General features: G+C 36.4%; 1 protein-coding gene across 1 annotated transcript in view; it reads left to right on the plus strand.

Moving 5' to 3' along the window:
• Nucleotides 1-13413, plus strand: part of ESF1 (ESF1 nucleolar pre-rRNA processing protein) — a 29038-nt gene extending 15625 nt beyond the window's left edge. The window contains exons 10-14 of the mRNA XM_014895031.2: nt 5545-5666; nt 6800-6890; nt 11481-11548; nt 12234-12380; nt 12503-13413. Of these exons, the coding sequence (XP_014750517.2) occupies nt 5545-5666; nt 6800-6890; nt 11481-11548; nt 12234-12380; nt 12503-12802 (728 nt within the window). The 3' untranslated portion in view covers nt 12803-13413. The remainder of the gene's footprint in view (nt 1-5544; nt 5667-6799; nt 6891-11480; nt 11549-12233; nt 12381-12502) is intronic.
• Nucleotides 13414-15109: the final 1696 nt, after the last annotated feature.

The following is a 15109-nucleotide window of genomic DNA, read 5'->3' on the forward strand; positions in this document are numbered from 1 at the left end:
GAGTTAGCATGTCAGGTAGCAAATGTTCAGAGGGTTAAATGTGCAGCTGAAAGGCTAGAGAAGTGTGACATTCCCTTCTAGGGAGCAGCAAGGTGCAGCAGGTGTGGGACTGCAGCTATGTCAGAACAGCCCTGTTCTGTTACTGCATATAGCAAGACCAGACACACACCACAGTCCAGGCCCTTCAGTGCTGATGGGTTAATTCCAGCTAGGAATGCATATCTAATGAGATGATTAATACAAATATTATTCTGAGTTCACTCAGGTAACATCAGCTGAAAGTTCTGCTCGGTTTGAAATACTCTAGTCTGTAGTGGTTCACTGAAATGGATTAAAATGAACAGAACGATTTTGTTCCCATTTCTTCATTAGACCTGTATTCCAAAGGATACATGGGCATTAAAAATGCTTGTGTGCTTTCAACTATGCTTTTGTAATTCCAATAATTTCTGACATGAATTCTGTCAAAACCTTTTTGAAAAAGCATGTATCATGCAGCCAGGACCAGTGCTCACTGACACAGTGCTGTACTCCATCTGCCCACAGCGTGTCAGTGCTTGCATTCACCATGTTGCTCACTCAGTAGTTAAATTCATTGTGTCATTGAGCATTCAAGGCCAAGGAGTTTTCATGCACAGGTAGCTTTATAAGACTTTTACCAAGAGATTTGTTGTTGCCACCTTTCAGAGTGAAGGTGGAAGCCATAGGTGAATCATTTGCTGTTAGGAGTGTGTTTTGTATTCATATATATTTGTATTTAGGTGTTAAAGCAACACCTAATTTTTTTTTTTTGTGTTGGTTTTGAAAAACACATTTGGAGGTTTTTATTTGTTTATTATGCATTCTGTTTTTCGAATAATTTTGCAAACTGTATTAAAGAAGTCCTGTAATTTTTAAAACGTTTGAGCAACTTGATGTGGTAATATAGTCAGGAATCTAGAACAAACCATTCATTTTAGGAGATGGAAAATCGTTTTAAGGGAGACCAAAGGAAGCTCTTTAGCCTTGCTTGCCCTGAGAGAGCAAGAAGTTTTTTGAGAGGCTGTCCTTAAGACTGTACCTTGCATGTTACAGGTAAATTGCCTTAACATTTAGTAGCAATGGAGTATTAACTGTAAAAGAGATGGAATCCAGTTCCCTGATGCATGGGCTCTCTGGTTTCTCGCAATGGAACTTGATTTTAGCAAATTGGATTTGTTACGTACTTACACCTAGTGCAACACCTTCCCTACTGCACCTTCTTGCAGGACTTCTAGGACTTTTACTATGTCATTATCTCTTTTGGGGGAGGGATGATAAAAAATCCCAAACAACCAAATAAAACCCCCAATCTTGATAAATCTGACTGATGTAGTTGGATGTCCATGCACAGGGTCAGGTTTGTTCATGTATTTTTAGGTTCAATGTGCCTTGTGTACACAATGAATTTTACATTTATAGTTTATAGTATTTGATGTTAAGTTAGCAACTATGATTTTAGAGTATATGTTAACATTTACTCATTTCTTACCCTGAAAAAGTGAGAAGTTTATTGAAGAGCAGAGGTTCTGGAAATCATAAAACTGTTCACTTGCCTTTTTTAGAGAGTGTTCACCTGCCCAAGGTCAGCAGTGCCACTTGTGGCTATTGACCCCTGCAATGTGGTTTTGACTAAAACACAAGTCATAACAGTGAAAATGGGTGTCTTAAGTTTGCTTTTGAGTCAAAAATTCTGCCAGTACTGATTTCAGGCAGCATTTGGAGAAGAGGTCCTGCAGATCTGAAGGGGATGCTCTTTTATATATAAGTTTTTTATATGGTGGAGCATAGGCAGCACATGCTGAACAGTAGTTTATAGCTCTGGCAATTTATACACACTTGAAGGCTGTGCTTCATTATGGGAGGGAGGAACGTTAGTTGTTATGTTATTTTTTCTTGAACAAATGTGCTCTTTTAAATTTCAAAACCATTTATGTTCAGTTGGAGCATTCTGGGCATTCAGAAATAGTTTTTGTTGTAATCTCTGAAGACTCCCTAATTTTTTTCGGAACTAGTTTATGTCTGTTGAAATATTTTTATTATCAAGTTCTGCCTTAATGTGCTTGACTGATTACAAAATCTTTTTTCTGCCCAAATGTTCCATACATGGAAGAATTACAATAGTTAAATGTAGGAAGTTTTTCAATTGAAAGGCAGATATTTGAATTAATTTAAAATTTTGAGTTCTGGCACAGTTATTTACACATGGTTATAGAAAGCATACTTTGTCAGTGATTCAGTTATTCTTGAATCATAATAGTTTTAAATAAACCACAGTGCCAGCAAAAATAAATTAGATGTAGTTCCAACTCTCTTTGGTCTGTTTCTTCTAGGCACAAAATCAGTGTTATATTTAAGCATCCATCTGTTTTCCTAATCATATCTGATTTAAGCAACAATTAATATCAATCCTTATCCAGCTCCCAAAGCTCCCCTTAGAAAGTGAAAAGAGAGAAGGCCACAACTGCATTTCTTGATGATACTCAGCCACATGTTCATGCAGGTTTTTGGGGGGGTTTTTTGAACTTAAAAACTTTTCCTTTGGGATGATTGAGATGTAAACATTTAGCTAGGCTTAGAGGAAAAATTCGAATTTGCTTTGGTCAGAGGTAGAATAGAAGGCTGTGGGCTCACACCTGACAGCTGCTACCTGTGGTGGCTCCTCACAGGCACTTTTACTGCTTAGGAAAGCTTGGTTGACTTAACATATTTTATCTTTGGGGCTGATAAATTCTAATGTCACCAATATTTCTATTTGCTGTTTCAGCTACCTGCAACAAGGTGTTTCATTTTTCTGGTTAGGCCTTACATTCAAGATGAACTTGCTTGTTTTGGTTTCCTGAGAACAGAAATGTATCTTTCTAGCCTCTAATAACAGTGACAAGATGTTAAACTTCTATAAGTTTTCAAAATTGTGTGTTTGCAGACGTAAAAATTCTGGCCTGCACCCATCCCTTGCTGTCCCACCAGTGTGAACAGCAGAGTATTTAGGTTTGCTGTATTATTTAATCCTTTAGCTGAAGTATGATGTCATTGCATGCCAATATAGGTGACCTTTTTCCTCTCCTCTTGCCCTTGTTTGTGAAGATTAAATAAAATTATTATGATTCATTAATTCTTAAAAAGAAATATATATATATATCAATAAGGATATATAAGTTAGACCTTCTATGGCTAATATTTCTACCTCAAGTAGACAATTCCTTTCCCCTTCTGCAGTCAAAATCCTTTTGACCACTTAAATACACTCTTATTCTCAGGAAGTGGTCTGGACAGTAGTTTCTAAGCCATTCTAATCTGTGGAGAAACTCTAATGCCTTTCATGAGACTGCCAAATACCACAAGAAAGGGCTGGATTTTCCTCCAAGTTCTTCAGTGCCAGATGGATCAAATGATTCCATTTTCCAGGCAAATAAATCAGAAATATTGTAACTTCCTTTCAGATTTTGGGTCTCTCTTTTGCTGGAGATGTGAGGTATATTTTTTTAATTCTCTATTTACTATCTTCAAAGAGAATCTGCAAGGTTGTTACCTGACCAGTAATTTTTTCCATAAAAGTACTATAAAGTATCCAAAGTTATAGTGCTTCAATTTCAAGGAAGCTGATGACTCTGCTTTCATAGACTTTGAAGATAACCAAATATTTGTTCTTGTTGTATAAGAGTTTCTTAATGGCATGTTTTTAGTGAATCTGTGCAAAATCCTCCCTTTATCATGGCTCTGATTTGTTTGCTGGTTAAGTACCCAATTTTTGTGGCTCTAACAGTTTGCCACTTACTGTTCATTCTGGCACCTTTCCAGAGTAGTAGAAGGATCCTTTATCTTGTTTTTGCTTCACTCTTTTCCTCCTATGATTCTATGGTTTAATATATTTCAGATCTTGTCCACACTTTGTATTTCAGACAAGTTGTAACCAGTTCCTCAGCCTTGGAATTATTTTTGAAGTGTCAATAAGCACAAAACCAGGGATCAGTGTTTACAGTTTAAAAAAAAAATGTTCTGCTCTTCTGAGGATGGCTAGAACTGTCCATGAAAGCTGCTCTGTTTCCTCCATCATGATCACTGTTTTCAGTTCCTCCATACTCAGGAGAGCTGGGAGCAATGATGAGGAATGGGGACTTGGCAACTGAGAAATCTGGGAGAAAGAATGGGATGTAGTCTAGGACATATGGGGAAGTCTGAGTATGATTCCTAAGCAATAAAACTGGGATGAGGAGTGGGAGAGGAGGATGGACTGGGGTGGCAGAAGGGAATGCTGCAGAGAGACCACTAGAAGTAGGACTGGGGAAGAGACAACAAATACCAGGCTTGGAGGGGGAAGCAGAAACAGGATTCCTACAAACTCCCAAATAATTCAGTCACTTTGTAGGAGACAATGCTACCTGTAGGATATCTGACTGGTTTGTTACAGAAGTTTAAAAAAAGTGTGTAGTGATTGGAGCAAGGAATTGCAGGTAGGAGAAAAAAGCTTCATTGCCCAGACTGTTACTGCCTACCAGGAAAGTGGATTCTGTTTCTTCAACTAAATTGTGTTCCAGCACATTGCAAGGCAAATCACTTAATCTCCTTAGATCGTGAAATTTTGTTTTTCCAAGTGCCCATCTTGTGAAGAGCAGGCTGAAAGTTCATAAGGTGCATCTGAAATCAGTTTTCATCCTCATAACATCCAAGTGCTCTGTGGTGCAATGAATTTTAGAAAAGTTTTCCTGATGTGCATGGAATTTTTTAGCAAAATTAGAAGATTACTTTTAAATGAAGTGCATATTCTGGATTTAAGTATTCTACATGTAAAATGGGAATGCTTCAGTTATTTAATGGATTTATTTTTGAAGTAGTGGTCTTACATAATTGAATACTCTAATGATGCATATTTATAGAAAACCTCATTCAGTTCTATTTACAAAAAGCTTAAAGATTAAGACACACTTACCTATGCAGGTTCAAGTACTGAGCATGGAAATAGTGAATGTCTGTGCTAAAGTATGGAATTGAATGTAAATCTAATTAACACATCCAAACTTAACTATCTTATCTTATTAGGCCAGAATTATTAAGAGCCAGACGTGTTGCACTCCTATGGGGTTTACTTTTCTAGAAGGAAAAATACAGTGATCAGCAGAGATTACAGAGGCAAAGTCTCAGCAATGTAACTAATTCAGAACCTTAATTAAAGGTAGTGTGGTCAATTAAACACGAGGGCTCTGTGTATGTCCATGGTTTTATTGTGTTACTCGTTCTGGCAGCTGTAGACTGCACAATTGAATGTCTGGAGAGGAGACTTTCCTGAGGAACAGCAGGAGTGTTGAGGATCAGATACCACATAGCAAACTCTCCTTCTAACTCTTGTACAGTTTTTACTGAAGGAATGTTTTATTTGGAAAAACACATCCTGTAAAGCGATCTTCTTTATAAAGATGTGTTTTTTAAGCAATATTTATGTTGTTTCCACAGACTGTTTGAAGAAAAGCTAAATGAAAAAAAATCAGATTCATCACATTTTAATTTACTGTGGCTTTTTTTTTCTAGGCCTCAAAGAAACTGCTGAAGAAATGGTCAAAAACAGGTTGGAAGGAAAGGATAACCTGACTCCATGGCAAAAATATCTAGAGAAGAAGAAAGAAAAAAGAATGCTTAAGAAAAAGAGAAAGGTAATGTTTATATTGGCCATTTGAGGGGGAGTTGTTTGTTTTCTTAATTTGTTGTTAATGTTTGTTTCAGATAAACAACATCAATTGTCCAGCTGCCAGTGCTATTTTAGGGTTAGAATATGCATTGGTCAGTCACATGGAAGTAGAGAGTGCTTCATCAAGGATATTCAGCATGCTGCTGACCATACATATGCTCACACAAAACATCTTTTATCTACTTGTGCTGCTGTAAAGATAAATAAGTCATAGTAATAATTGGCTTTAATTTGCATTTTTAATGCTATAGGAGTGGTCGTTTTTCTACTGTGTGCATATCAATTCAAAGCTGTTATAACAATGACAGTTGTAGGTTTGGAGTTTGGGGGCTAAAATAATACAGACTTGTTTCCCAAAGCTGTAGCAGCAAGGAATAAAGAGATGCAAAGAACTATTAAAATTTCAAATTGCAAGAGAGAAAAAAAAAAGCATGTGGCATTAAGAACCTAGGTTCTCTAAACTCTTGAATTACTCCCAATGTCACTCAACATTGCTGAATTACAGTTGTAAGAGTAAACTCTACACCTTGAGTTACTCTCTGCATGTCAGTTAGTTTTAATTGGCACTTGATGAGTAACTTCTTTAAGTTGATAAATGTTCAAAATGGAGTGAGCAGCACTATTTGGTAGCAGAGCAACTTGGTCTAGCATAACATTCTTGTCCAGTTTGATAAATTAGGTCAAGGAGCAAGGGGTATGACACACTACTACCAGTAAGAAAACGTGTTCTTTTAAATCTAACTCCAGCTTTTTGAAATTTGCAGCACAAAATGAACTTTCTTAGTCAAGTTTGTCCCCAAGCATAGATTTTGTGGAACGTAAATTAAGGACATAACAGTGCTGATCCTGTAATTTGTTGGCATGGTTGTCTGATGCATCACAGTTTGGGGATATGCCTAATAAAAATGTGTGAGAGGGGGTTGAAATTTTGGATTTGTCTTTACTATCAACTTTTAGTGTGCTCTGTTTTTTTTTTGATGTTCCATGTACAGTATTTCAGTTTTCATCTTCATAGCTACTACCAGAACATTCATTCCAGTGAAACTTAAACAGTAGCTACATGTTGATTGAAATACTAATGTTTGTGCTTTGCTACAGGCTGCTGCTGAGAGAGAAGAGAGTGAAGATGAACTTCCACCTGATGTTGATCTCAGTGACCCCTATTTTGCTGAAGAATTTGAGAAAACAGGTCAGTCAAGACAGGCAACTTGTAGAGTAAATCTGCCCTTTTGTTAAATACTGAGTTTTCAAAACAAAGTCAGGCTGGACTAAACACAGAGATAGAATGTTCAGAATTAAATGAACTAGGTGTCATTTGCCTAAAATTGCTATTCCTGTAAAAATTATGCATATTGTAATACATGGAATGGTAGGGAAAATTCTCTTGCCTTTCAGAAGAAACCATTAGTTATCCAGTTTCTGGAGATGTCTGTTAAAAACAAGCTTCTCCCTTAAGTATTCCAGAGAAAAGAACTCCATTGCTTCTTTGGAAGTCTTTTTCTTTTTTTTTAGGAAGAGCCATATCTATATGGGTCCTTTGAAGCTTGGGTTAATTGTAAAAATGTCAAATGTTTTTGCATCATAAACAAAGTTGTCTTTGAGAAGAAATCACTTTTCTTTTAGTCTGATACACGTTTTTACAGGAGTACTCTTGGCTGCTTAAAAACCCCAATAGTGAAATGCAATATTTTAGAAAAGAACTTCCCTAGTTTAGATTTTTAGGATACCTTTTTTACAAGTTTTTTATTCTGATGTTTAAATTAGCTTTTGCTTTGGTAAGAGCAAATTTATTTTGAGTGATTTTGCTGAGTAAAATCAATAAAGGTAAGTTTCTGATATTCTATATTTCTGGGAGCCAGATCCTAAGGGTGACTTATAATATTGTATATTAAAAGAGAAAAATGGCATAAAAACAAAAGAAGAAAGCAAACATAAAGAAGATAGCAACAGATTTACTAATACTGCCAGCCTGTTGTTTGGTTGGGTTTTTTTTGAGCATAGAAGTGCAGATCCAAGTTCCATTTATAAAGGGTAAGCTACTTTTAATTTTATACTTGCCAGCACAGGCTCCTGTCTTGAATCTTCAAATGTATCCTAGGATAAAATAAATAACTACACCCCAAAATCTGGATGATTTTATGTTTAATAATCTGAAATACACAACAGTAGAGTGAGTCCTGTCCATGTTTTAGGAAAAAACCACCACAGTCTGAAGTGTCATTTTTCTGCCATGCTTTCTGCATGGCTTGTATATAAGTTTAAGTAACTCATTGTAAAGATAACCATTCCTTCCACCAAATTTTTCTTTAATAGCAAGATTTCCTAGCTACTCTCATATGATGTGTGATGTTCTCTGTGAAATCTCTGAAAAAGCATTTTCTTCTGTATTATTGGGTCCTAAATGAGAGAATGAGCTTACCTGGACATTTTTAAACTTGTCCATAAGGTGGAGAATAGACTTTATTGTTTGTGGAGTCTTTGAGGATAGTTCAATACTCATAAAAGTTAAGAAAGTGAAGCTCTTGTCTTCAAGATTACTGATAATTACTGAGATACAGGAAAAAAACAGAACATGGTTAGCCCTGGAGAAGTTCTAAAGGACAGTACAGTGGCTGGCTGTGAGCCAGTTTATATTTTAATGGTAATTACACAGCACAGCTTTGGCTTTCACCAAGTTTACCCAGAACAGCCTCTGTGTCATAGTTGGGGTTGCTTTTAAGCACAACTTAGCCAGTGAGGAAAAATGGGTTACAGTCATCTTTGAACTTGGCTGTAATTCTGCCAACTTTGTATTTAGGGTACAGGCATCTTAAATTATCATCATTTTTCACAAGCCTTCCACAATTCCCCTGGAAGATTGAAATTTCACCCTTAAATTGACTGTCAGATTATTTTAGATTGTGCTGAAAAAGCATATGACAGGGTTTATTTGCAGACTCGTGTGGACCAGTGCAGAAACTGAGGATGCAGGATTCACTTGTTGGCTGTAACATGCATGGGCCTTGTGTAGCTTGGTTTCTGTCAAGCTGAGGCAGATAAAGGGAAGCAAGAGTGTAAGGAGCTGCTAGAACAAGGGCATAAAAACTCTGAGTGCTGTGAAAGGAAAACTGGAATTTATGGGAAGTCTGCTAAAGCACATGTTCCTCAGGTATGTCTTTGTCCCTGATAAGCAGGCAGTGATTCTTACACCGTGGGTGCTTCATCTTCCAAGAGGCAAGGGTAGAACAAATTCTTTGTGCCTGCTGTGCCCAAAAGCTGTCTGTGCAGGATTCATGGTAGTACTTGCTTTGCACAGTTCTCATGTGACTTTTTAATAGTACCACAGGTTAAAATGTCAGATGCTGCAGATATGTGAGCCTTGATGATGCATTCTAGAAGCTTGACTCTAGTTTCATATTGTCAAGACAAAAAAAGTGTCACTTTCATTTTGCACTGATGCCCCACAGTATTTAAAAAAGCCTTGTAAGACTTGGGTTTGGCTTGGCCAGTTTCACTGTTACTGTGGAGTTTCTGTGGAGTCTTAGAAAAGGCAGAATGACTCTTGCAGCCTAAACTGTTTAATAGCTAAATAGTGTAATTGTTTATTAACATGAGAGCAAGGTCCTGCTTTTGGAGATCACTGAACAGTTTCAGAACAGATCAAACCATTAAACATAGTTTTTGTTGAACCTTCGAGGAATTCTTCACACATTATTGTAACTTCTATTAGTTCCAAACCATTAGATGCCTTTTCATGATGTAATTTATGTTGTATGTAGGAATTGATGGTTTTTACAGCTGGAAGGGAGCAGTACGAGTGCAAAGATGTTCAGGCTTAACAAAATCAAAGTACAGTTGTAGAACCTGTTCTTGAAAGATAAAGTAGATGAAAAGATTCATTTACTGTGACTCTTTGTAAGGCTTTTGAGACTGACTCAAGTTTCTGACTAAGGCAGAGGTCTTGTGAGAGGAGTTTCTGATTTGGGGTCAATTTCTGTGTCTGAAATCTCAAAGTTATGATTAGCTTTTACTTTCAGCTGGAAAGTTGTTGATGCACAAGGTTAATGTTGCAAACAAAATTCTTGAGCTGAGAAAGAGTCAAATGGCAGCTTGAGTGGGGATTAGAGCAGAAACTGGACACTTTTTATACTGGCTGGTGGCAGCTACCAGTTCTGTGTCACACTGAAGTATCTTCTGCTGTAGGAGGGACAAATCTTTTAGATGGCAGTGGGAATGAAATGCTAGGAAAAATCAGAGGGTTTGCAATAAGTGTGCCATAAGTGTGCAACAAGGGTGTGTGGTGGGGCTAGCAGAATGTATGTGGGAAGAGGGACTGTGGCAGGAGTGTGTTAAAAATACAGAAAATTATGCATTTGTGAATTTTTCAAGCAGAACCATTTTCAGTATGATACAAATTTTTGAGTCCCAAGGATGATTTTAGGTCCCAAGCTGGTTTTATTAGCTGCATAGTGTCAAAGTAAGAAATAAAGGATTTACAAATTTATTTGTTTTCATGGAAAAGAGCTCAGTTTGATACCAACTCCTTGTTCAGCCCCATCTGCAGCCACAGGAAACAATGAAGGCATAAGGATCCCTTCTGTGATTCCCCATAGAGTGAAAGAGGAGGGAAGGTGACTTGTATGACTTTCCTTTGGGAATTGTGTGAAAAGAAAATAAATTTACTGATCAAACTAGTCATATAATTGTCTCCAATTCTATCTCTGTGCTCCTTTTCTGTAGTTTAAGCCACTTGTGAAAGATAGATTCCATAGCTGTTGAAGTCCTACAGAAGGCATTTATTTCTCCCTTCTACACAATAACTTAAGTTGTGTAGTTCAGATAATAATATCATACCTGAATCTGATTTTCCTGCACATTTTTTGGAACTACTAAATCAACAGTTTCGTTTTTGAGCTGATGACACTGAGCATCAGGGTAGTTTATTTTTTTCGTGGTGGTGGTTTGTTTCTTCTGGAAATCCATTTGCAGTTTGGAATCCATGTAGAAATAGTCAAGGGAATGGTCAAAAAAACCTTCCTCAAGAATTACATTGTCTTTCATGGTATTCTTAGTGATATAACTTGACATGTGTCTGGCATGTCTGTAATTCCAGTCTGAGTAAAAATCTGTCTTAACGAAATGAAGCCAAATATCTTCCTTAACAGTACCCCCAGTGGACTGCAGTAAATTGCCAGGGAATGTCATTCCAAGCTCATAGGTCAGAGTGTGTGGTTCAGGTCAGGAAACCTTCTGCTTTTTCTTGATCAAGATCTACAGGCATTCCAAAGAGAATAATTTGATTTTGTAGGATTTATAAACAGGTCTGTTTCCATTAGAAGTTAGGTTTGACTAATGTCTCATGCTGTTAGTGTTCATTCTGTCTGTCTCATCAGCACTGTGTATCTGAATGCTAAGGGGGTAGGAGAGCTTCCTCAGAACAATATTCAGTCTGAGCAGAGTCAATCATATTTTCATTTCCACTAGAGTGCTGTGATGTCATGGTTTGCCTGCACTATTGTGATACTTCTCTCTACTGCTCTATGAAAAATAGAGTAAAACCATGGTTTTGAGTTATTTATGCAATTTGAATGTTGCTGCCTCCCTAAACTGAACAACTATTCAGTGGATTTTTATTGCTTTAAGTCTTGGTTTCTCTTAACTTTGTAACCTTTTGCCACATCTGACATTTAAATGGTGACTGCAAGAGAAGGAGATGTACTTAGAAGTTCTAGCTGTAGGTAAATTATGCCCTCATGCCTAAACTTGGATAAATGTGTTCATGCCCTGTATTTGCACTTAGGTTTAAAGAAGAAGCCAGAATCAGTAGAAAGTACCTCAGAAGATGAAGATGAAGTTGAAAAACAGAAGGTAAAGTGATGTAAAATGTTGCATTGCACGAGTTCTGCAGGTATTTGATATGTGTTTGTGAGTGGAGCTGCAGAATTTCACAGGATTGCAGTAGAATAAAACATACAATTTTAATAGTGAGAGCTTTTGGAACAAAAACTACCAAGAAGAAATTTGTGTGTTGGGCAGTGCCAAAAATAATAAAATTAAAGTTTTTATTTTTTAACCTCAGTACTGTATGAAATGTTTCTGAGTTTAAACCTTGTCCTGTATCTTTTTGTCCTTTAAGATTATTTGCTATTTTATGTTTTTTTTTCATTCTTTCTCAGAACAAGTTAACTAAAAAAATTGCTTAAATCCAGATATGTTAGTTTTTATTTTGCTCTCTGAATATCAGTACTAAATTGTATCCATTAGTTATTTAAGATGTGGTGTACAATTATCAGATGCGATTATTACTGTGTTTGAAAATTGAATGTGGATATTTGCATTTATTTTATATCTAATGAGATGGAAATCAATTTTTACTAATACTATACCTCAAAAGGTTAAAAGAATGGTTTTATGGATTAAATAATACTGCCCTGATGACCCTATTTCAACTTATTTAAATAAATGTAGGCTCATACAGGCTTTATTAATGAGATGCTGAATTTTTTTGTAGAAAACTTTCATTGTGTACATGAACTTTCTTATTTTGTAACAGGCTGAAATGGCCCTCCTGATGATGGATGACGAGGATGACACCAGAAAACATTTTAATTATAAAAAGATTGTAGAACAACATAATTTGAGCAAGAAGAAGAAGAAACTTCTTATGAAAAAGAAGGAGTTACTAGAAGATGACTTCCAGGTAATCGTGTACTTCATGACTTTAGCTGTGACTTCTGAAGCAGCTCATGTTTTATTGGGCTTGAAAGCTTTGCTGTCATGGGAAAAGTTCACCTAAAAGAAATGCTTCTTTTCTCCCTTCAGGTCAATGTTGCTGATACAAGATTCCAAGCCATGTTTACTTCTCCCCTGTTTAATTTGGATCCATCAGATCCAAATTTCAAGAAGACAAAAGCAGTAGAAAAGATCCTGGAAGAGAAAGCTCGCCGAAGAGAAGAAAAGGAGCAAGATCTTAAAGAGGCAAACAAGGGCCTGGAGAAGAAGGTGGCAAAGAAAGAAGAGGTTGCCAAGAAAGCCATAGATCCTGCCCTATCAATGCTGATAAAGTCTGTCAAAAATAAAACTGAAGAGTTTCAGGCACGGAAAAAGCAGAAATTGAAATAACTGAACGTTGTTTTTACTCAAATTTGACTTTAGTCCCATCCCTTCTAACTGGAGGCATCCAGTTAAAGTTACTGCAGCCTGCTCTAATTCCTGTCCACCTGAAATGTCCTGGAAAGTCATTTAACTATGTTGGTGAATTTTGAAGTGTTTAGAGTAATGATCACTCCTTACTTCTGCCACAGCAAATCCTGTTTTGCACCTGTGTAAGGAAATTATGGTTTTGGGGTGGCTTGTTTTGTATCATGTCATCTCTTAAAAAATAATAGAAGTGCTGAAGATGACTACAAAAATCATAATTATGGGTTTATTTATAAACAATAAAAACAGTTCTGCAGAGGTTTATTGCTGAGATTAAGTGTTCTAAAAGTTTTTAATTCCACATAAGTATGTAAAACATACCTGTCTTGATAAGGAAGGTAATAATATAACTACAAATGGAAAAAAATTTGTATACAAGTTCTTTGTAGATTTTTAAAAGGTTGCACAACTTCTTTATGAATTTCTCCTTTGAATACTTGAAGGTAATAGAACTAATCAGTGGAAATATTGCCATTTAGAAGTGTTTCATTAACATACTTTGGAAATAAATAGTTTAAATTGGCCCAAAAGAATTTGGGGTACTAGCTGTGTTTTTTATTTCATGCCTAAATGAAAGTACATCAAAATAAACTTTTTGCTATTGTTATTACATTTCTATGAATATGATACTTACACAAAGTCTTCCAGCATTGCAAGTGTTAAAAAATAAAGTGGAAGAAGAGGAAAGGAAAAAAATCAAAGGCAGATCTAGATGATACAATTTTAGAAACTATGTTGTTTGTCCATGTTAGTGTTGGTGATGAAAGTGTGGATTGGGTTGTTAGGATTTTTTTAAAGGTTTGCTGTATCAGCTCTAATGGAAATACAACATGCTGTTACAAGAAAAACTGAAAACTTTGGAAACAAGGAGCTGGAAGGTAATTTTCCATTTCAAAGACATAATTTTCCATTTCTAAGATGTTCTACTAAACTAAACAAAGACTTCTATGAAAACAGAGATTAAAACTATAGATCATCCAAGCCAGTGTTTATGTCAAGTTAATTTATCTTAGAATGTAAAGGAGATAAGAGAGCTGGATTAGCACATGGGAAGCTGTAGAATGACCAAAACAGCCAAAGGTATTAAGGAGTATAATATAGAAATACAGGTGGAGATGGATTTTACAAGAGTGCTTTGCAATGATGTGCCTGTGGAATACTTGCAGACATTGAGTGTTTTAAATGTAATTAATCTCTATAAACATTGGAACATCTTCAGCATTACTTTGTTTTAATACTGGCTCCATAGAGAGTCTCCCATAACTTTGTTTAGTAATTTGTATGGAAAACAAATTTGTTGGGACGTGAAAGGCAACAACAAACTGCACTGTCCCTTGAATTCTCTCACCCTGCCGAGTTCCTCCTGTGTTATCAGTGCTTTTCTTTCCAGCTTGCTGCTTTTATAACTGGAAATCACCATGGAATCAGTGGATCTCTGCTCCTGCAGATTGCCCAGATATGCTGAGTGACTCACTGGTACAAAACTCCCCACCAGAACTTCTGTACTCCTGCAGTGCCTCTGTCCTTGACACGAGCTTTGCTAGAGGAGTCATTTGAAAAATCTGGTTATAAAATTAAAAAGTCACCAATTGTGAGGACTTCTTATTGAAAATAGATGGTATAAATTATGTTGTATCTTCACATGGATTTATGCTGGCTACTTTCTCCTGTTAGGAAGCCTGGCCTCTACTTGGATGTCATAGCAAGATAAAATGCATGGAAAGATGAAGGCAGACTTCACAGTGGTTTTAATTACTGGTTGAAATAATTATTCTGGTGCATGGTACCGTGTATTGGTATTGAGTAGCCTGTAAATGCTTAATGTATGATCATTTTATGTAATCAGATGTTTTTGTTGTTGGTTTTGTTCTCAAGTTACCGAGTGCTGAGGGGGCACCTTAGTTGGGAAGAACTGGAGAGCTTCAGGATCTGCCCCAGCATGCATCTTAGATGGGATTTTTTGTTTATTTATAAATGATTAGCTCTAAAACCTCTTTTTCCTCTTAAAAGAAAAAGTTTTAATTGCTAATTAGTAATTCAAATCACATCATCTAATCTCCATGCTTCCAGATCAATGTGAGCAAAATCTGACATGCTTTCTGTGTCTTCAGCAGAACTGTATCTTGAAAATCTGGTAAGAATCTAGAATTCCCTGCAATCCATATCCCTTGATGTAAACAAAACGATTGTTTTGATCATCTCATTCTTTTAAACATCAAAATAGGATCT

Source organism: Sturnus vulgaris, chromosome 3, assembly GCF_052056855.1.
Source record: "Sturnus vulgaris isolate bStuVul1 chromosome 3, bStuVul1.hap1, whole genome shotgun sequence".
In the NCBI taxonomy this organism is placed as follows: domain Eukaryota; kingdom Metazoa; phylum Chordata; class Aves; order Passeriformes; family Sturnidae; genus Sturnus; species Sturnus vulgaris.